The 23,415-nt window shown below is 39.2% G+C and overlaps 1 protein-coding gene across 1 annotated transcript in view; it reads left to right on the forward strand.

Moving 5' to 3' along the window:
• Positions 1 to 1,002: 1,002 nt before the first annotated feature.
• The window catches only part of LOC102998326 (ELKS/Rab6-interacting/CAST family member 1-like), a 116,534-nt gene continuing 94,121 nt past the window's right edge, over positions 1,003 to 23,415 (forward strand). Inside the window, 1 exon segment of the mRNA XM_057539551.1 lies at positions 1,003 to 1,189. Within this exon segment, the coding sequence (XP_057395534.1) occupies positions 1,165 to 1,189 (25 nt within the window). The 5' untranslated portion in view covers positions 1,003 to 1,164.

Below are 23,415 nucleotides of genomic sequence, written 5' to 3' on the forward strand. Positions count from 1 at the left end.
ATCCACCATTATGGTATCACTTAGTTGGAATCAAAGAGTATGTAGCCTTTCAGATTGGCTTCTTTCACTTAGTAATAAGCATTTAAAGTTCTTGCATATCTTTTCATGGGTTGATGGCTTATTTCTTTTTAGTGCTGAATAATATTCCATTATCTGGATGCACCAGTTTGTTTACCCATTCATCTGCCGAAGGGCATCTTGGTGGCTTCCAAGTTTTGGCAATTATGAATAAAGCTGCTATGAAACATCTGTGTCCAGGTTTTTTATGTGGACATAATTTTCCAACTCCTTTGTGTAAATACCAAGGAGTCCGATTGCTGGATCGTATAGTAAGAGTATGTTTAGTTTTGTAAGACACTGCCAAACTCTCTTCCAGAATGGCTGTACTATTTTGCATTCCCACCAGCAATGAATGAGCGTTCCTATTACTTCACATTCTTGCAAGTATTTGGGGCTGTCAGTGTTTGGATTTTCATTTTTCTAATAGGTAGGAGCATTGTCTTCAATTGGCGGGGGGGGGGGAATAAAGGAAGTAACTCAGATATTCATTAATATCAATAGAATGATCTTGATTAAGCATGGTCAGTCCCTGAACTAGTGTCCTCCCGGACTGGGGAGTGCAGCGCGGGGCGGGGACTCGCAGAGAGGAGAACAGCGCATCAACCCCAGCGGGAGGCGCGCAGGTCTCGGGATGCGGAAGGCGGGCCGGCGCCGCGCTCCTCTCCGCCCCCGCGAGCGAGACGGTCCCGTGCAGCGGAGGGGCTGACCTCCGCGGGCGGGCCTGGGAGGGGCGCCGCGCCGGTGGTTCAGGGTCGCCCGAGGCTAGGCGCGAGGCGGGCAGTTGCTTAGCGCGAGGCGGAGTGCGAGCCGGGGCCGGAACCGCCGCGGGTGGGGAAGGGCGGGGAGGAGCCTGGGAGCGCGCCGGCCGCCGCAGGGGGAGGGGAGGGGAGGGGCGGGGCGGAGCCGCGGCGCGCGCGCCCGTCGGAGGGGGAGGGACAGAGCAGCCATTGGGCGCGCTCAGGTTGGCCGCTGCGAGCGTGGGGCGAGCGTGGGCCGCGGTGCGGCGGTGCGACTCCTTTCTCGGCCCTTCTCCCCGCCCCAGGCGAGGGCACCGTGTGGCGGCGGCGGGGCCAGCGAGGCCGGAGGAGGCGGCTGTGCCCGGGCATGGTGGTCTGGGGCAACGCGGAAGGTGAGCGACCCCCGGGCCGGAGGCGGGGGTGGGGGCGGGGTGGGACTGGCCTCGCGTCGCCGGGCGGTGGCCCAAGCGCGGGCGGCCTGAGGCGGGGCGGGGGCAGCGCGCCGGCCCGGCCCCCGCGGCCCTTGGTCTCGCGGCCTGTGCGGCCCGCGAGAAAAAAGAAAAAAAGAAAAAAGAACTTAAAAATTGAGAGTTGCATATATAATAAAATGGCATGAAACTATACACAAGCATTGTCCCAAAACCAGTTTGCTGGTTTTGATACTGTAATATAGTTAGGTAAGATGTAACCATTGGAGGAAACTGGATGAAGCATACATAGGACTTCTCTGTACTATTTTTGCAACTTCTTTTTTACCTCTGATTTTTTCAAAATGAAAAAAAAGTCAACAATTTTAGTGCTGTTTTCTTGTAGATGAAATAGTGTCCCGCCATGAAAGCAATGTATTACTGATAAAAACCGAGGGCTACATCTCAAAAACATCATATTGAAAAAAAAAGCAAATAGCATGAAAAGATATAGTATAAAGCTCAGAACATACAACCTAAACAATATATTATTTAGAGATACAGCTATGAGAAAATTAACAAGAAAAGCAAGTGAATGATAAGACACAAACTTGAAGATAATGTTTATCTCAAAGGACTAATGGAGGGTATGTGACCAAGAAAAGGGATTCAGGGTCCTCAAAGGTGATTGTAATGTTCTTTTCCTTAAATTTTTATTAATCACTATTTTATAACAACTCTGAAGTCTTAAAAATGTATAAACCTGATCTTTAGCATTTAATAATCACCTTTATTGAAAAGAGTAAAATTAAGTGAAAGGTGAATAAAATTCAGCAACATTAAACATGTTTGCTAGAGCATATAATTATAAGAGCATCTAAGAGAAGATTGGGTTCTAGTTTAAATTCTGGTCTGACTAATTTGGGGTTAGTAGGTTTGGGTCAGTGGTTTTTGAAGGGCGGTCCCTGGGCCAGCAGCATTAGTACCACTTAGATATTTGTTAGAAACGTAAATTCTCAGAGCTTACCCCAGACCTACGCTCTTGGGGAAGAGCCCAGCACTCTCTATTTTAACACAAACCCTCCAGGAGGTTCTGATGTGCACAGACTTTTGAGAGTCACCAGGAATTTCAACTTTCTCACCCATAAAATGAGAAGATAAAACTAGATGAGTGTTTCCCATAGTGTGGTAGATGTAGTACTGATCATGTGCAAGATGTTTTTAAGTGATAGACACATCACCATTGAAAATTTTATTTATTGTAATGTTTGTTAGACTAGTACAGATAGCTTACCAAACCCATAAGTTCACTGATGTTGTGTCATACATTGCTAAGTTAAAAAGAAAAGAAAGGAAAGGAATCAACTTAATGTAAATATAAATAATAAGGCAAAATAGTAAGGTGTGTATAGCAGAAAGTAACACAGCATTGTAAATCAACTATACTCCAATAAAAATTTAAAAAGTAAGGTGATATGAGAATATCACAAAATTCCTGGGGTTAGTTCTTAGATATTAAAGTTTCGGTAGTCCTGAAGAGGATCAATCTTGAAAATATTTTCCATTCTAAACTTCTGAGACTTCATGTGCTTGCTTTTCTTACAGATCTGCCTCCTTAATTTTGCTTTTTAAAATTCAAGCTAATACGTTAAAAATTTAGTCCACACAGCTTGTGTTGGGAGAGGAATGGCCTGTTAATGTGCTTTTGTATTGGGGGATACTTATCTGAGATTGAAAATTTAACCATAGTTAATGGAAAGTGTGGATAATTCACATGCGAATCATTAAAATTAAATACATTAAGGAGAAATCTATTTTGAAAACATGATTTAATTTTAGAAGCACTTTCTTTCACTACGTGTAGTATTTATAGTGGAATAGGCAGATGGTTTTATGTAAGGAAATGAAATGAGGTTTGTGGACAGTAAGAAACATATTTTAATAATTAGGGATTTAGACTTTGAAAAGTCTATACAAGTTATAAACAGCTACAACCTGACCGGCCCTTTTGTTAAAAAGTAAATTGATTTATTTATTTATTTTTGGCTGCGTTGGGTCTTTGTTGCTGTGTGTGGGCTTTCTCTAGTTGCGGCGAGCGGGGACTACTCTTCCTTGCGGTGCGTGGGCTCTAGGCGCGCGGGCTTCAGTAGTTGTGGCACTTGGGCTCAGTAGTTGTGGCTCGTGGGCTTAGTTGCTCCGCAGCACGTGAGATCTTCCTGGACCAGGGCTCGAACCCGTGTCCCCTGCATTGGCAAGTGGATTCTATACCACTGCGCCACCAGGAAAGCCCATGACTGGCCTTTTTAACTGGCATTTTAAATAGCTTTTTTGCGATGTAGTTCACATACAGTTCACCCACTTAAAGTATACAATTCAGAGGTTGTGTATAGCCAGAGAGTTGTGCAGCCATCACGGTGCACAATCCTAGAACATTTCATTACCCCAGAAAGCAACCCTATATCCATTAGCAATTATTCTCCATTCCCTCTACACTCTCAACCCTAGGCAACCACTTATCTACATCTTATTTCTAGGGATTTGCCTATTCTGGGCATTTCATATAAATAGAATTTATATTTCATATAAACATAATGATATGTAGCCTCTTGTGACTGGCTTCCTTAATATAATATTTTCAAGGTTCATCCGTATTGTAGCATGTATCAGTACTTTATTCCTTCTTATTGCTGAATAATATTCTGTTCTATTGATATGATATGTCACTTGATGGACATTTGGGTTGTTTGCACTTCTTGTCTTTTATGAATAATGTTGCATGTATGAACATTCATGTACAAGGGTCTGTGTGAAAGTATGTTTTAATTTCTGTTTTATAGCTCGGAGTGGGATTTCTGGGTCAGATGATGACTGTGTTTAACATTGTAAGGAACTGACTGGATCTAAAATGCATTCTCATTCAAAGCAAAATTACAAGTTTGCTGAAAACTTAAATACATTTCTGTTCTAATTTATAATAAGGTACCAATTTTGTTTGTCAATGGTTTTATTACAGAATATCTCTCTAAAATGATATTTGGCAAAAATCATCATTAAAATACATGTTTTTGAAAACAGCAGCTTACAAATGGCTGTTCTACATCACAGTTTATCATCATTTATCAAAATTGTCACATCTTCTGTGACATGGTTCTTTCTCTGCATATTTTATCGCTGCCTGTGTCATTTAGCATTTAGGGGAAGAAAATGTCATGGAATCTGCTTCCTGAGCTGATGATTGAATTCAGATTGTTTTGGTTGACTTTTACAAATAAATTACATGTTAAGAAACTGATGGTAGTTTTTTTTCTAAAATTCTCGTTTCAGCAATAATAAAAATCATACTTCTAAAATAAAAACATAACATTTTGTAGTCTAGCTGCATCTGACACTTGATATTTTGCTGTGTTGCCCTATTAATATTTTGAAGTTATAAGGAGAGATACTTTTTTGTGTAATGAGAATTTATGTTCAGTAAATTGTTAATATTTGACCTTGTCTTACTTTCTTCTAATGCTTTCCTAAAGGCTTATGTACTAAATTACCTACCTTTAGATTTCTTTTTAGGAAAGGTGTTCAAGATATTTCTTTTTCATACCTACTTGTGAAATGAGGTTTTTAGCACCTCCTTGTTATGAAGGAATATTTCTGAAAAAAATAAGATAAACAACTAAAGGCAGTGAATAACTGAAGTAATAGAGAAGTGGTAGTATAGAAAAAAGATGCTCCTCAGGGAAGAGAAAGAAAAAATACCAGTTGGACTTGAATGGATAAGATTTATTTAAAGCCTTTCATTGCTGCATGAAGGATAAACAAAAAGAGTAGTAAGGCAGCATGAGGCATTCAGTGTCCTTGTAAAGAAGACAAGCAATATCCTTAATCTCTGAATCTATAACTATATGATTCTACACATAGATCAGCTAAAATCATCCTTTGTTTTATTTCTAGTAGGGATAAGCTGTTGTATGCACAATATTGTAATGGATGTTTGTAGTGAAGACTTGAAGCATTTGGATCATTTGGGAAGTAGACTCAGACAGGGTTTAGTGTGTAGAATACTTGTAAGCATGTGCCCTTGGGAACAACATAGTGGGAGGGAGGCAGAGGCGTCAGGATTGGGCAGAAGCTTACGTCAAAGTGTCTCCTTGGCCAGCCTTCCAAGAGAGGTTTGTTGATAGCTTGGATGTGGGGTATGACAGAAAGAGGTGTCAGGATGATTTCAAGGATTTCAGCCTAACTAACTAGAAGGACGAAGTTGTCATCAACTTCATCCTTTGAAAGGAGGTTTGGTGGAGAAGATCTGGAGTTAGGTGGGCCTGTTAAACGTTCGAGATCTGTAAAACATCTATTGGCAGAGGATGAGTTGGTGAGTCCATATGTGAAACTGGAGCCCAGGAAAGAGGTCTGCAGTATATATAAACATGGGGGTGGTCAGCATAGGATAGATGCTAGTTAGACCAGGAGACTAGCTGAGACCACCAAGTGAGCATGTGTAGACTGACTTGAGGATGAGACAGGGCTGAGTCCTGGGACACTTCAGCGCTTAGAAATTGGGGCAAATAGGGGAAACCAGCAGAGGAGACTGGGATGGAGCCCCAGGACCCAGCACACTGCTTAACAGCAGTGGGTAGTAGATGTTTATTTAGTGGATAAATGTCCAAAGGGGAGGGAAAATAACATGGGACAGTGATGAATTTTATTTCTCCAGGTAGAATAAATTAAAAGGTGAAAAATAGGATCAACTGTTATCTATCTCCTCGGTGAATGGGTGGGGAGTGAGTCATGGAAATTAGAATAAAAATAGATGTGTTCTTTTCTATAAAAATAGATGTGTATACATATAAAATAGGAACCGTTCCTTTTAATAAACTGAAGTATTTTTAATGCAGTTACTTTCTTTTAATCTTTATGGTACCTATTGTGCTTGTGTGGCTAATTCTTCGAGCAACTGTATAAAAATGTCCCTTGTGTATAGAGATGAATCCAGTTCTTCAGATTGATTATTTCTATTGTTTGTGAATATGCTTTAAAGTAGCACATTAAGTAGTTGAAACTCATTTGAGAAATTATCCTATATTTGTATCTCTCTTCTTGGTACTAAATGACAGAAGAATTTCATTTATATATTTGCTTCCATATATTTGATAATTTACAGTAGAATTTTCAGTGTTCTTCATGGTTAAAATTGGTACTAAAGGTGATTTGGAAATTGTGTTGAGCATGTATCTTGCTAAACTATAGAAGACAGACATTTTCTTCAAGGATTTTATATTCTAGGTGAAAAAGTTAAAACATTTATGGAAAGGTACATAAACAATTTTCTTGGGAAAATATGCAGTTATGTCATTGAAACTCTGAGTCCTGTCTTCCACTGAGCGGGACATTTATTAAAGAATAGACTGAAAGTAGAAATATCTGTAAGCTTGAATTTTGACAGAATGAAAGAAGAATACAAAAATCAAGCTCACAAACTCAGCTGCCTTGATGTGGATGAAGCTTCTGTGAACAGACAGCTACTGTCCTTGAATAATAGTTCACATATCTTTTAAAGTGAATTAAGCTTTGGTTGTATTGGACCTGACCTGTCGGTGAGAAGGAGATGGCTGAGTCCAGGGAGGCGTGTGAGCTTTCTCAAGACAGACTAGAGTCGCTGGTGACTGAGACAAGTAGTGAAACGTTATTTCAAGGGTTGAAATGTGAATAGGAACCAGTGATTTAACAATGCTCATCTCTAACTTTAAGCCTTTTCTTGAGCCAGAAACCTTGGTTTTTTATGAGAGTTTGAGATTCCCTGAAGATACTACCTAGGTTGGACAGTTACCCAGCTCTATTATATATTTAAGCTCAGGAAAGTTATGTGAACTGTGTTACTGCTTCTTGTTTTTGTGAATTTTTGGTCCAGGCTTTCAGAAAGACCTGAGCTGAACTCTAGGACAAAGCTTGTGGTGACCACCATTGCTGTTTCAAGCCACTGTCCTCTGTGTTTCTTTCTGTCATTCAGGAATTTTGTTGTCATAGCTCCTCTATTACTGACGTGTGTGTGTGTGTGTGTGTGTGTGTGTGTGTGTGTAGGGGGTGTCCTTCATTTGTAAATTCTGTAATCTTTGGACCTTGGATGGAGATGGTAAATACAGAAGTCTTAGAATAGAATTGGTCCCAAACTATTTTGAGAGAAAACACAAAGCATATTAAAACTTACCTTTTCAATTAAAGCATAGGGAAACCATTCACAAAAAGGGTGCAGAAGTTGATGCTGTTGTTTATTGTGTTATATGCTGGTTATAGACCTTCATTTTACGGTTATTTCTCTGAAATGCAGTAAAAAAAAAAAACCCAAAAAACAAAAAATCAATGCCTAGCACCATAGCAGCCCCTATGAAATGAGGCATATGCTGTTTCTAAGACTCACAGCATGTTTTTCTGATACTGTGTTTGCCCATAAACATGTTGATGGTAGGTGCTGTCTGAGGCAGGGGCGGTTTTCCTATGGAAATCCTCTCTTGAACATACTGGTTTCTGATTCCCCTTGAGGAAGAATGAAGCTCCTTTTTGCTTCCTTAGCAAATTTGATACTTCAAGTATTAATAACATAGCCAGTGGTTGATATGTATCTTGATGACTTACAGGTCATCATGATGGCTGCTCTGTCATAAGTTGCTGTGGTTTCAGAGCACGTTAGAACTGTACGCAGCGTTTTGAGGTGGGAGGGAGCTGAGGTGTAATGAAAGAGAAATTCCCTGCACAGCAGTGGTGACGCCTTAATGATAAAATCATCTTGCTCGGTCTCAAAATCACTGGGTCTGCCAGCAACAGCATTAGATGTGAAGTCTGACCTGGGCTTCCATTTTGATTTTGCCATTAAAAGCGTTATGACTTTGCCCTCAGCACTTCTGCGAGTCTAGAGGAATGTTAATTACTAAATGAAAACAAATTTATGAGATCCTTTTGATGGAGTAGAGTGTAATATCTGCTGAGTGCCCCAATATACATTCAGCCCTCTAGAGGAGAAGACTTATAAGTGGTAAAGAGTAGGCTGCTTTTGGAGAAGGAAGCGTGAGGTGAGATGGCAAATTTGGGAATACGTTTTCTAAGGAAGGCCTTGGAGGAGGCCATCATTCTGTAAACCTGAACTTGAGATACAGCAGTGTCCGTTTTGGGGATAGGAGGTCTCTGGGGCATTTATGATTGGGAGTGTGTGAAAATACTGATTCAGAGCCACGAGACCCTGTGACATTGGCTGCATCTAACCCAGGTCTTTCTCATTTAGGGCCCCAGACTAGGGAAGCTACAGTTATCTTCTGAAAGATAGTAAAAAAGATGATCTTGCTGCTCTTAAAGTGAAAGAATCCAAATTTTGGTGAAGAAATGTTTTAGGGACAGGATTGCCCCCATGTTTTTAATATCACTCTTGACTGATTGTTTATTTCGCTGCTTATTTGGGGAAAAGGATATGGAAGTTCAGGTTGGGAAAATTACTTGGAAGAGTTTCTTAAGAATAACCTCATTAGATAGTTTGTGTGTAGATGTGAGAATAAAGTTTTCTTAGAAACAAATGATTTTTTTTATAGTTCAAATATTTTATTTTCCTTAAAGATAGGAGTAGATTTTATAGTTGGAGACTCTTGCTATTATTTAAGCAATAACCAATAAATGTGAGTAAGTAGCAATTATTTAGGAAGAATGATATAATGATGAACTATTGGAAAATATAAAAACTATAGATAGCATTGTGGAATTGGAAGGGACTTATCACCTGATTTTATAGACAGTTTATCTCATTATTCAGCCTCCTCACTGTAAAATGGTAAAAATATTAGTTGATCCAGAGTTATTTTAAGGAATAAAAGAGAATTTATTCATTCAACAATTATTTATTAAGTGCTTACTAGGTGCTGAGGCACATGCAGGTTCAGAGGATGTGTCTGTGTATTAGAAAGAAGAAAATCCTGGCCTTCATGGATTTTACTGACTAAGAGGCAAGAGGCTTTACCCAGTGATGACAAACGTGATGAGGGCTTCCAGTGTGCTCCCTGCAGTGGTGTTTTAGACTGAACACAGTGCCTGATAGTTGTGGTAGAAGAAGACTAGCACCAATGTGTCTTGGATGCAAAGTACACCCATTATCTCATTTAAATCTAACACCAGTTCTATAAACTAGGTCTAGTTTCCCCCCTTTTACAGCTGAGCAATGTTGTGTTCTTTTAGGTCTGTGATCACATCATGGTTATTAAATAAATTAATGAGTAAACTTGGACCTAAAGTGTGGTCCAAGGTCTTCAGCCAGATAGTGGCAGAGCTGGCACTAGAACTGGTTTTGACTCAAGCTCAGGGCTCCTTTCATTGTACCACATTGCCCCTCAGAGCGTGCATGGGCAAATAATCGTATGTACCATGGTAGATAGGAAGAGTGCACAGTTTCAGAGATCCCATACTTGCCAATATGAAAATCATTTCACACAGTACAAATAATAACAGTGAAATCAGGGCTGCTGGCATCCTCAGTTTTAATTCCCATCGCTAGTTATATTCAGTTATCCAGTGAGATGGACTTTGAGCTGTGGATTTAGTGTATTAAGTAATAGGATCCAACTCGAAGTTTTCTCTGGCAAGCTGTTGGCTGTGAAGTAAATTCAAGGCTATTCATCCAAAACGTAAGGTGTCCTGAAGTAGATGTATATGTCATCTTGTCTAATGGGTGGGTTGTGTGAGAGATTTTTTCTTTCCAAATTGAGTCATTGGAGACCATTGCTCCTATTACTGCCTTTGAAGTCCTGCAGCTGGTGAACCTTTGGTAGTTGAGATTTCTTTCTCAAAAACCAAAAACCAAAAACATGTATTATAAGTATTTGTAGTCTAGTTGTGTGTGGGTTACGTGTCTTAATTAGTAAAGTTCTAGTGAATGTCTTGGGATTTTATAAAAACTTCAGTAATAACAACTAAAAATGAACATTTCTGATCCTTTCTCGTGACCCCATAATCAAATCCAAGTCAGTTTCTACTCTCTGCCTGCTATCCTCCAACTCTGAACCATCTTGAAAATACTTGTTTTTTCTAAACATTGTTAGTTTAGGGAGTTACTTGGAGTGAGAGAGTCTCGTTCCTTTGGCTTCCTTTGGGTCAGCAAAGCAGAGGAGTTAGTTTTGGAGGGTTCTCCTTCTATGCATCATCAATTTTAGTCCTTGGCAACGTCTCTAGTCCCAAAGAAATGATGTGGGACTCCCCACGTCTTCCAGAATTTTTAGAAGGCATGTGATGTATTAACAGTACCTGTGTCTCTTCTGTAATTCATTTGGGCTCTGCAAAATGCCAAAGTGTATCTAATAGAGCAGTACAAGACATGTGCCTATTTTCTTAAAAGTCAACCTTAATTTTGTGTCACTCCAGTCTGCCGCTGGTCTACCCAATAATTAGGATTTTAAGGCTTATGAGTAGTTAGGGGCGCTCCTAGTCCAGAAAGGAGATGCAACTGAAAATATGACATATATTGGCACTACCACTGCAGTGCTTTGGGTTTAAATATTCATCAGACAAAACTAAACTCTATGAAACGAATGCCAGGATAGACCAGTCTCATCCTGATTTCCTGTCTGGAGTCTATTGCTATAAAAGGTGTATATGTTTATAATTCCTGCCCCTAATAGTCCCTTGCTTCTGTAGAGCAGTGTTTCTTTCCCAAGCACTTAAATATGTTTGATTGTACCCTTGCACCTGTCTTTTAAGGCAGACACACACAAGTTGACACACAGTTTTTCTCATGACAGGGACCAGTTGTGATTTATGGCCATTTACAGGATGTCAGTGATGTGGAGAGGGTACATTTTGAGCGAACAAGGCTATATATGTATATCCTTTCACTTGGCAATAAAGAACATGGTAAAAAGCTGTTTTCTTCTCAGGCTAACTTCCTATAATGTTCACCTAATGTGTTACTATGTTCAAGTCACCTTAACAAATATTTCTTGAGTGCCTGCCTCCTGCAAGGTATTCCACTGGCTGAAGTGAAAGTTTCTGTGAGAAGCCTGATGTATAGAATTTGGAAGTAAAAAAATGCAGTGTTAGTGTGGGTCTTTACTGCTTTAGTTGAAAAGAAAGTGTTATGAGGTAACCTGTCTTTTCCTTTATGAATTTGGCTTGTTTAGTAAGAAACATATTAACCAAAGATGAAAGGTAGATTCAGAAACATTTATTCACTTTTAATATGAGTATAAACTTTTATTTTCACCAGAAATTCCGGAACACCTTGATTATAATAAAGTACAACCCTGATTTTGGCGTTTAGGGCCAAGGATAAAAGATTCGTAGACTTACTGAAGAGTAGATTCTGTGAAAGCACAGACTCCTGATAAACGCTGAGTGCGCTGTAGTCCTCTAGATCAGCGGTCCCTAACCTTTTTGGCACCAGGGACCAGTTTCGTGGAAGACAGTTTTTCCACGGACGGGGGGTTGGGGGTATGGTTCAGGTGGTAATGTGAGTGATGGGAAGCGGCAGATGAAGCTTCGCTCGCTCCCCGCCACTCACCTCTTGCTGTGCGGCCAGGTTCCTGGGGGGTTGGGGACCCCTGCTCTACATAACTGTCCTAAAAGTGGAAGAACCAGTCTTTTTGTTGGTGAGGACCCAGTGGCCTCCATCATTGTAACTACTGTGATATAACCTGTAGTGTGTGATTGATAAATAATTTAATGCTGTTGACAGGGGTATTTGTTGCTTACTTTGTCCATTTGCAAGCAGTTCTTTCTTCCTCATGATACTCCTTGCATTAATAGTTGACCAGAGTTGTCAGGACAAGTCAAGGTCTAATCAGACATTTTCATTTCATTAAGTTGGACTTTCGCCAGAGCCTTTTGGAAGCCAGCATAACACTTGTTCTTGCAGGTCATTGGCCCAGACACAGTCACATGATTACACCTCCATGCGAGAATGTCTGGGAAATGTTGTTTTATAGTCTTGTTTCGGAATAAAAATCAGGCTTCTGACGTTAAGAAAAAGGCTACTGCTGAGCTACCCCAATTCTTTTCCCTACCTCCGATTTCTTCCTGATACTTAGATGGAAGATCTGGCTGTATTCCTTTTCTTGAACTCTGTGTGGCATACTTGGGTACTTCATGTCCTAGTCTTTCAACCTGAGAGGAGGATCCTTCAAGTTTTTGCAGCTTTCAGCTCCATGAGCTCAGTAGGAGTATCCTTGAAGCAAAATAAGAACGGGGTGTTGCATGCTCTTTTTTTTTTTTTTTTAATTTCCAATTTTAATGATCAATTTTAGTTATCTATGCAAAGTGATTCATGCAGATCATAAAATTCTTAGAGGAAAAGGAACCCTGGGACAGAAGACATGGGTCCACTGAGGGCGGTAGTCGTGGTTTGCAAATAAAAATTGTGACTGCAGCCAGAAGAAGGAACAGTGGGTGCTGAGAAAGGAAATGACAGATAACCATTCCTAGAGGCTTTATTTGGCTTTTTAGAAATAAGTAAACGAAAAGTTCCCTCTAGTTTGCTGCTTTGAGTCTTCCCTTTGAACACATCATCTAGGCAGAGTTGACATAGATGGTTCTTTTAATTTAAAATCTGTGTAGTCTTCAAACAAGGAGGCCCCATGCAGGCAGTCTCATAGATGGTTGTACATGAATTACCCATCTGTCTTCAAAAAAGGGAGTTTCTGATTTCCTTCTAAGAAAAGGCTTTGCAGGATGTGGTGGGAATGAGGTGAGTGAGTCCTTCAACTTCCATGCAGTTGTAGACATTTTGTAGGCAACTTGAACTCTTTGGATCATACTTTAATCCCTGATACCTAAGGATGGCGATCCTAATTTCAGCATCTGGGTGGTATTCATGAAAGACTTCTGGTTGAATAAGTTCGGAAGGATGCTCATATGAATAAACCTTATTATATGCCCCAGTTTCTGGGCAGCCTGCAGTACCGAGTTCGGACCTGGGATTAGGATGCCTTGTGTGGAGCTAGTGCCACTGCAGCTCTTAAGTCTCATCCAAGATGGTTATTTTCCATGTGCTTCTGAGTAGCTGTTTCTTTGGCTTTCTAATAGCATGGATACTCAGCATAATCACAGACTCCTAGATATGGAAGTATCTGAATGATAATGTAGTCTAATTTTGAAAGAAATGAAATGAAAGAGGCCAAGTGACTTGCTTCAAGGTATCTGGTAGAAAAACTGGTGTTAGAACCTTGGTTCCGTGTTCTCAGTCCAGTGCTGTCTTGCAGTGCACTGAATTTCTCAGAGAAAATGAGACTAAATGCGGTGTTTTTCTATGTCCTCCTTTGCTCCTGGTACTTAACAGACCTGGAATCTACTCATGTATGTGTCAGGTTTTAGATCAGCAATAGGCTCACTGATTATGGAAATAATTGGGGAGATGTGGTATGTGTGAAAGTTTCAGGTAAGCGAGGCAAGGGGTTATTGTGGTGGATTGGGAGATGTTTGCCAGTTCAACTCACATTTCTGCAGTGCGTGATGGGACTTGGGGCTCATCTTTCTGTAGCTTATTAACAGATAAGCTGTTTTGCTGCTGGAGCTGCTGAATCTACAATAGCATGAATCAGCAAGAAGGAGGTGTGATTAGTCACGTGGACTTAGGCCTTTCCCATTGCCAAGGCTTGATATATTCACATCTTCCACTTTTTTTTTCCTTCTGGTTTTACTGAGATATAATTGACATACAGAACGGTAAAAGTTTAAGGTATATAGCGTAGTGCTTTGACTTACATACATCATGAAATAATTATCACAGTAAGTTTAGTGACCATTCATCATGTCATATAGGTACAAAATTAAAGTAGAAAAAAAGTGTTTTTTTTCACATCTTCTGTTTTTTCCTCTTTGTAGAGGCTCATCACATGGAATGATAGCATGTTTAGTCTTCTGTGTTACACTTGGTTTAGTCCACGTAATTACATGTAATGTAAAATTACATACAGTGCAAATCACTCAAGAGGCTATCTTTCCTTCCTCCATCTCTGAGACATGGGTGACCACTGGAGGCCACTCTGTTGACATTTCTTGCTCTTGTCGTGGCCCTGTTGCCAATCAGTCTAAAAAAATATTTTTCTGTGAATTTCTTGTGAAGTTATTTACATGAAAAGTTTTCTAAACGTATGTAATTCAAACTTGATTCTTTGTTTAATGCCAGTGTAATTTTTATGGACTAGAAAAACAATTATATGAATTCTAGATTTTCCCGGGAAATCTATAACATGCAGATCTGAAGTTCATATGGGACCTCTGTCTCCTCGTGAGCCCTAGGTAAGGTACAGTGAGGATGGAGAGGTGGATAAAGGAAGGAGTGAGTGATGCTTCATTGAGGAAGGTGAGCAAGGTGGCCAGATAGGTTTGTTTCATGACAAAGAGTGTGATTTAAGCACTTACTTTCTTTTGAAAACATCTCTTTTCACCATCTCCCTATCCTGATATCACAGGAGGAAGGAAAAAACCAAACAAACCTGTTGCCTCATTTCCTAAAGCAGTGATTCTCAAACTTTAATGAACATGCAAATCAACTTGCATTTTACAAGACTGCCGACTATGATTTAATAGTGGTGGGGCAGTGGTTCTCAAAGTGTGTTCCTCAGAGCAGCAGCTCTGGTTCCGCCAGCCGTGTTAGAACTATAAATTCATGGACCTCGCCTGACCTGCTGAATTAAAATCTCAGAGGATCGGCCTCAGAAACTGTTTTTACACATTCACCAGGTGATTGTTGTGTACCTTGAACATTTGAGAATCACTGCCATTGAAGCTATTCTCTTGGGATTTTCCGAGGCCTCTGGTATTTGCTACTCTGTGATTGGGCCTTGGTATTATTCCCTTGATATTTAGCAATTGAAACTTTTGGGCAGAGATGTTACTTGAGGCTCCTGACTGGATGTTAGTGTCCAGCAAGTTAACTGGCTCTATTAAAGTATGTTTCTTAGTCCTTCACCACTCTCTCTGTTATAACCCTGATACTTTGTAAAGCAAAGATGCCATTTCATGGAATCATGAACATCAGTACCATGGCTAGACACCATACATAACATGGAGATTGGGTAATACCTTAAAAGGTAGACTGAAAAAGAAACCGACGAAATAAAACACCCCAGAAGAAAATGCTCTTGTAGATTTTCAGGGGTTTTACATGTTAATATCAACTGAGTCCCAATTCACAGATAGTTTCAATCATATTAATAGCCAGTGGGCGTTGTTACCTAGGTTCTATGCCTGCTTGGTTCAGATGAGTGCAAACATGCTTAGCAGTGCCTTTACCAGTGTTGCCATTACTGGTGAAGGAAGACTATTTTATAATAGGGATTGGATTCTCTCAGAAGTCAGTTTTCTTAAGGTATTTGCAAAGGATGAATGTTACCTCCTACAGTGTTTCAAGAGCTCTAACTTTAATTTTCTGAAAGTTTTATTGATTTCCTCCAAAGGCTATAGCTGGAGAAATACGCACTGTATGTTATTATTTGTCAGATTGTTTACAGGGTCTCCAATATAGGTGGGCTGAGGCTGTGTTTGTGCTTTTCCTCTGGGAGGTTTTTCATCTTAGAGAAAGGATCCATGTGTTTTGTGAATCTCTATAAAGCAATGAGAGGAGTTCAAAATGTATTAGAGTATTCGACAAGTGCTCCAAAGAGGGATATTTGGGCACAAGGTCTAGATGCTAATGTATTATGTTCTTTGAAAACAGCTTAAATATAAGTACATTATAAGAACCCTAGTTAAGATTTAAGGGTAATGCTGTAAGATCTCTCATAAAGGATTCACAAAAAGTGCTGCAATTTTGTAACCTTTCCAGAAGCAATACAGTGTATATTCACCCCTCATTTGCAACTTGAAGAAATTTACCCAGTTTATGCGGAAAATTGAAAAGAAGCAGATGCTTATTCCTAAGCTAGAGTTTTGAAGGCCAACAATTAAAATAAACATGTCTCTGCCAAAACTTGAACTATATTAAAAAATGTAGCATATAAATTAAAGCTTACTTAAAACTAAATTTATCAAGGAAATACATTTGTTTTGCATTACTGGTTTCAATTATTGTGAAAAGGCTTCCATTTCTATGGAACACTGAAGATTTTTTAAAGTTTCCAACAATTTATTAGACAATTGCACCACTGAAAATGAGTTATGAGTGTCTGGCTTAAATGTATGAACTATTAGCACATCGTTGATGAGCTTAGAGAGAGATGTTAAAGCAGCCATTATCCTCCTGCAGGTTCATGTTCCTATTCCCAGGGGACTGTAAGAAACTGGTTTGTAGACTGAAAACAGATAAAGCTATGGGCTGAGGATATACGTAGCATCTCTTCTCTCCTATTCGTTTGTTCTTTCTCTTGGGAATCTGAATTTTGGGACATTGCTGATGAATTGCTGTCAGGCTTGGGTACTCTTAGTTTATTGCCATAGAAGAAGAGAGAGATTACTTCCTTGTTTGCAGTACCTGTCTGCTCTAGTCCTGTCTGTACAGTGTTTCCTAATTAATATTTCCTAAACACCTACCTCATAACTTTTTTTCGTTTACTAAATATTAGTTCTTATTTTCCCAGCTTTCTTGAGGTATAATTGACAAATAAAATTGTATATATTTAAAGTGTACAAACTGATTTGATACACCTAGACATTGGGAAATACTGGTCCTGATCAAGTTAATTAACATTTTCATCACCTCACATAGTTCCCCTCTACCCCCATACCCTTGTTTTTGTTTTTGTTTTTTTTGGTGGTGAGAATGCTTAAAGTCTGTTTCAGCAAATTTCAAGTATACAAGACAGTATTATTAACTACTGTAACCATGTTGTACATTGGATCCTCAGAACTTATTCATATTCTTCTTAAAAGTGAAAGTTTGTACGTTTGACCAACGTTTTCCTGTTTCCCTCATCTCCCAGACCCTGGCAAGGACCCTTCTATTCTGTTTCTATTAGTTCAATTTTTTTTTTCTTTTTAAGATTGCACATATAAGTGATACCACGTAGCATTTGTCTTTCTCAGTCTGACTTTTTCCATTTAACATAATGCCCTCCGAGTTCATTCATGTTGTCACAAATGACAGGATTTCCTTCTTTTTTTATAGCTAAATAATATTCCATTGAATATATATACCACATATTCTTTCTTCGTTCATTGATGGACACAGGTTTCCTTCTCTTGGCTATTGTCAATAATGCTGCAATGAACATGGGAATGCAGATATCTCTTTGGGATACTGATTTCATTTCCTTTGGATATGTATCCAGAAGTGGGATTGCTGGATCATTCGGTAGTTCTATGTTTAACTTTTTGAGTAACCGCCATACTGTTTTCCATAGTGACTGCACCAATTCACATTCTCACCAACAGTGTACAAGGGTTCCCTTTATTCATATCCTCACCAAGATTTGTTATCTCTTGTCTTTTTTCATAATAAACATTATAATAGGTAGTGAGGTCATATCTCATTGTGGATTTGATTTGCATTTCCCTGATGATTAGTGATGTTGAGCACCTTTTCATATATCCGTTGGTCATTTGTATGTCTTCTTTGGGGAACTGTCTATTCAGGTCCTCTGCCCACTGTTTAATTGGATTTTTTTTTTAATTTTGCTATTGAGGCATATGAGTTCTTTGCATGCTTTGGATATTAATCCCTCATCTGATAGGTAGTTTGCAAATGTTTTCTCACATTCTATAGGTTGCCTTTTCCTTTTGTTGGTTGTTTCCTTTGCTGTGCAGAAACTTTTTAGTTTGATGTAGTTCTACTTGTTTATTTTTGCTTTTATTGCCTGTGCTTTTGGTGTCAAATCCAGAAAGATATGGCGAAGACCTATGTCAAATAGCTTACCACCTATGTTTTCTTCTAGAAGTTTTATGGTTTCAGGTCTTACATTTAAGTCCTTAATCCATTTCAAGTTAAGTTTTGTCTATGGTATTCTTTCGCATGTGGGTATCAATTTTCCTAACACCAGTTATTGAATAGACTATCCTTTCCCCATTTTGTGTTTTGGGCACCATTGTCAAAGGTTAGTTGACTGCATATGCATCCCACATAACTATTTTCCTGAAAACTTTCATTTACTCCTGTTTGCTGTGCTAGGATTCATGGCCCTCAGTTTACTGTTCTATTTTCATTGATCCCTAATCATCACTCTGCTTCAGTCAGTCCAGTGATTTTCCTTCTTCCACCTCATCTCAGGTTCATGCAAAGTAGCTTCTTGGGCAAAGTTGCCTTTTCTTTCTAAACAGGTCCAGTCAGATCATCACATATGACTGCTTGTACATATAGAGGAAGGCAGACTATCAGGAGAAAACTATTTTAGGATTCTATGTTATAAACATTTTAACTAAAAAACTTTTAAATTTAACGAGTTCATGCTTCTTAAAACGAAAATGCTGAACACAATTTAATCCTTTCCAGGTAAATTAGAGTGACATTATACACAGTAAAAATAAGTTGCATTGTAGTGATTTCTACTAGACAGGTAAGGTATTAAGGACTAGTTGTCTGATCCTACATTGAATAATACGTCTTGCAGCTGATATTTGTTTTTATAATGAATGCACACGTGTGTTGGTTTAAATTGCTGTGTTGAGATTAATGTTCTCAGAAATTATTTCTACATTACCAGGAAGTGGTACGTTTGTAGCCTCTCCTGTACCATCTTGAGATTAAAAAAAAAGATAAGAACTTTCTTTTATTTCCATTACTTAAGTTTATTTAAACTTGTGTTTAAAAAACAAAATATCTTCTCAAATCCCCAGTCATATTTCCATGCAGCTTGGTTCTAAGAGTCCTGGAAACAAAGAACAGTATCAGTCCAGGACCTTTGCAGGAAATGTCCTCAAGATCACTAGTGCATCTTAGTATGTTAGCCCAAGGGCCAACTGGGATATCAGGCCACATTGAAGAGATACTTTAATTTGTAAGATTTGTTGTGACCGTCAGACAACATATGTCTTTTGACTCCATTAAGGAATGTGTGAAGGCACAGCACTACTAATGCTACATTAGCTATCTGTCTTTAACTTTCAAAAATAATTTGAAAGCATTTTTAATGCCATTTTTCAGACGGCGAAAAGAAGTGCAAAGAAGTTAACTTGGCCAAATATAAGTGAAGGAGACGTGATTTTAGCTCGAGAACAAATGCTTTGTCTCATTACTGTACTGCTTCACTATAACAATCAAGATGTGGAGATTTCTAAAATTTTCACCATGAATGTTAAGAAAACACTAGATTGCATGATGTGTTACAGAAACCCCCACTAAAATCCACTGAAGTAAGAAGTTGTGAATTCTCTCTGTACTTTGATAAATTCCCCTTGGGAGCACACCGGTTTGGAATCAAGAACGCTTGGTTCTAGTCCTAACATCTCCATTCTGTGGGTCTCAGTTTTTAATATTAAAACTCTCCAAGGTCCCTTCTTAGTGCAGTGATACATGCCTATGGAATTGGGGCTTTTTGCATGCTTTATGAAGTATTTTAGAGCCAGCTGGCCTGGCACTTTACACTGGAGGAAAAAGTAGCCATTAAGGTCTTAAATTTGTCCCGTGTAGTAAAGACTGAAGGTGAAGATGAGAAGTTTTGTTTTCTTAGGTTTTGTTGAAGCAGGCTGCTACTGACTGCTGCCCTGGGATGCTTGGGATTCGTCATAGGGCCGGAGGCTGTGCCTGCGGTCTGGCAGTGGGCCATCCTGGCGAAGCACAGCACAGGGGCTGGTGTGCGCTGCCACGTGAAGTATTAGATAACTGCCCAGAAGAGCTGCCATACATGCAGAGGAGGGGGTATTCAGGGCTGCCCATGGTAGTCATAAAATGATAGATATGAATCTAATCTTAGAAAAGCGAGTTGAACTCCCTCACTTTTAGTTGGGGCTCAAGGAAGTGAGGAAAGTTGTGCAAGTTTGTACCTTTAGTGTGAAAGTTGAGGATGGAATTCGGGTCTCCTGACTACTTATCTAACTCACCACTTACACTCATTTATGCTAAATACCATGCCTCCTTTTGCTCCCACAGGAATATGGTCACTTGGTGAATTTATGTTCATTTATTTCATGTACAACCTGAAATGCCTCTTCTTGCTTATCAAATCAACATAAAGCACTTGAAAATTGGATTCAAGCTTAGACAACAGACACAGTGACGTATTAAGATCATTTTATGCCGTATCATGATGATTTTTAGGGAGTTAATTAATTTCCGCTCAAGGAAGCATAAACGGCAACTACATGCAGGTAAAAGACAATAGACAAAAAGGTAGCAGTAAATGGTTGCCCTTTGGGTTCCACAGGGCTTGTGTTAGATAAGGTCTTACTTTGCATAGTTATGATGCGGTAAAGAAGTATACTCCCCACTAGAAAATATTTCAGAGATGCTAAATTGGGAAACTGGCAAATTGCAGGTATGAATGGATGAGTACAATGTGCTCAATGAATAAGGAATCAAAAGGAATCGGAAGGAATCGAAAGAACGTAGGCACCTTAAATGTCTTCAGGTACAAAGAAATCACCACAAACGAGACCATGATGGAGGATAGGTACTGGCTTGTCAATAGATTTGGGTTTGCAGTTTGGAAACCACTCTGTAAACTCCACAAAAACTAATAATTGTGCTAATAACCTTGGTGTTGATAATCATAATCTGGGTATTCAGATTTACTGGCATGACATTATGCAAATCAGTTAACCTTTCTGAAAATCTAATTCCTCATCTGTGAAGGAGTTGGATTAGAATATATTTCCTGGCTTAAATAACCACTGTTGGACAAAGAATCTTATAATTAGTATCTGCAGCTCTTCAGGAGGAAAAAAAATAACGATAATTGATAACTTCAATGAGTAACTTGATTTCTTTGAGTTATGGGATAGTCATGCTTTTTTCAGTCGTCATAGATACTCCCCATCGCTTAAGATTATAAATATATGAGGCTTGAACACACAAAGGAAACTTAGAGATAGTCCAGCCCTACTCGAAATTTTATTCTTAAGGGTGGAGAGGCCTTGAATTACAAAGTGACTTGTCTAACTGGTTAATGGTGAAGCCCAAAGGACTAACAAGGCTTCCCAGTTCTCCACACACAGGGCTCTTTTCTCCTATAGGAAAAGGGGTAAATAGGTTTTCTTTCTCATGCCAATTCAGGTTGATTAGTAAGGCCTGGCTGTTGAGAAAGACTGTGGAACTGAGAGCCAGGTACTATAGAAAAGACTAATGTTATTGATTAGGACTGTTTGCTAGATAAACAGAACAGGGAAGTCACCTATATGTTTGCCACCTCCTCTCAAAGCTATGGTTTACACATGTTCCTTGAGGTTAAACTTTGAATATTTCTTCTGCCTTGCTTTTTAACAACCATCACTCACAGTATTAATTAATGTTGTCTAAGGTATTTCACTCTAAGAGACGGCCTATGTCTCAGTGGACCAAACTTGGATTTGGTCATTAGGAAATACGTCATTCTCAGTGCTTGGATCCTCATTGGGTTTTCTTGAGCTGTTTTTCATTTCTGACGCTGCTAAATGTTTTAGACTTCTCCATTAGCATCATGTGGCCTGTCTGACTAGGATTTCAAGCTGCCAGGGCAGGACCACAGCTCTGAGTACAGGCTGGCTGTAGTTTTGTCCCTCATGATAAGACCATGGAATACAGTAGGAGAGGAGCGGCAGATACCTTGTCCTTTGTGGTTCCGACAACTTAAGTGCAATTCTTGGCAGCCTAGTTTTAGACTCTGATATGGGCCTTTTCTCGTATGATGTTGCAGGAAGCTTTCTCTTGCTGCTGACATGTTCTGGCTCCTTGGTTTACTCAGAGGAGTGGTGAAGGAGACATACCTCAAGCCAGGAGCTGCTATGTTGGCCCTTATGCTCTACTTTCTATAACTTTGCAGGATTTTGGAAGAAAATGAGAATATACTCTGGAACTGGAGATACATATACCCACACATAGATTCATATATATATATATATTTTCACTTCTTCAGGTCTTTGTCCTCATTCCTATCATCTGGAATTGTTTTGAAAGAAAAACGCATATTACCCTCATAAGGAACTAGAGTTTAACTTCGGAAACTTATAACACATTTATAAAAGACACAAAGTGTTCTCTCTTTTTAGAACTGTTCAAGTGCAAGTCAGATTTGAGTTCAAATGGAATGAAATGCCTGTTTATTTCTGGAAGCAAGTTTAGTTATTTTCTAGTCCAGATTCTTTGTTTTACAGATGAAAAAATGGAAATCCAGGGTCTAGGAGGGTTAAGTGATATGCTCGGTGGTACATTTCAGAAGAAACAGAATAGGAAAAAGAAGCCAGAACTTGCCAATTTTTGGTCTCACGCATTTTATCTCACACCGCACTACTGCCTCTGGGTTTAGAATTACAACAGTTTGGTTTCCTCTTAAACTGATGACTTAGGTTTTTGTTAAGGTTTGATTTACAGTCTAGTAAAAATTTAATACTTATGTTCATTTTGGGTTTTAGCAAGTCAATACTATTCTAGAGTTTTATTTTTATTTTCTTTAAGCCTGTAATGGGCATTGAGGTCTCCCTGTGGTCTCTGGACTTCTCTCTCGGCTTTGAAGATTCTGCTGTTCCCTAATCCATCTCAACTTATGCATATTCTCAACCACAGGGGAGTCTGGAACATGCCAGACATTATGGTGAGGCTGTTACAACGCTCACCCCGGTCTAAAACCTAAGCCACAGGAGACACAGACTTCTGGTTCCGCAGAAAGCAGGTGTTACAGGTAAGGAAGGGAGCATAATGTACAACAGCCAGATTTTAAACAGCTCTGCTCAGATTTCATATTCCCACACTCCCTCTAATTTACAGGCTTCTGTTCACAGGTAGTTTGAAAACCTGTCTGTACCAAATTTAAATATTCAGTGACTTGCCTATAACTAATCATACTTGAAATTAAAAAAGCATGTGTGAACAAGCAATAGCACTAACTAGTACTCACAGGGGAATAGTCCAGCTATATTACAATGAGACTTTTGGCAGTAAAAGCACTCAAGTACTGTTTCTTAAAATGTAAGGATTAGGTGTTCTTGAGGTAGAAAAGAAAAATCTATTCTTTGCAGATGGAGGGGACAAATGAAATGGATTCACTAGCAGAGTCACTTTTATGGAAATTTGGATCTGTACTGTGAAATTTTAGTGTTTAAACAAGATCAGAGGCCTTGTAGGATGATTTTTTAACATGCTGGATTAGAAACACCAGACAGAATTGATTCCCAGTAAAATGGAAAACGTCTTGAAT

Source organism: Balaenoptera acutorostrata, unplaced genomic scaffold (genome assembly GCF_949987535.1).
Source record: "Balaenoptera acutorostrata unplaced genomic scaffold, mBalAcu1.1 scaffold_629, whole genome shotgun sequence".
In the NCBI taxonomy this organism is placed as follows: domain Eukaryota; kingdom Metazoa; phylum Chordata; class Mammalia; order Artiodactyla; family Balaenopteridae; genus Balaenoptera; species Balaenoptera acutorostrata.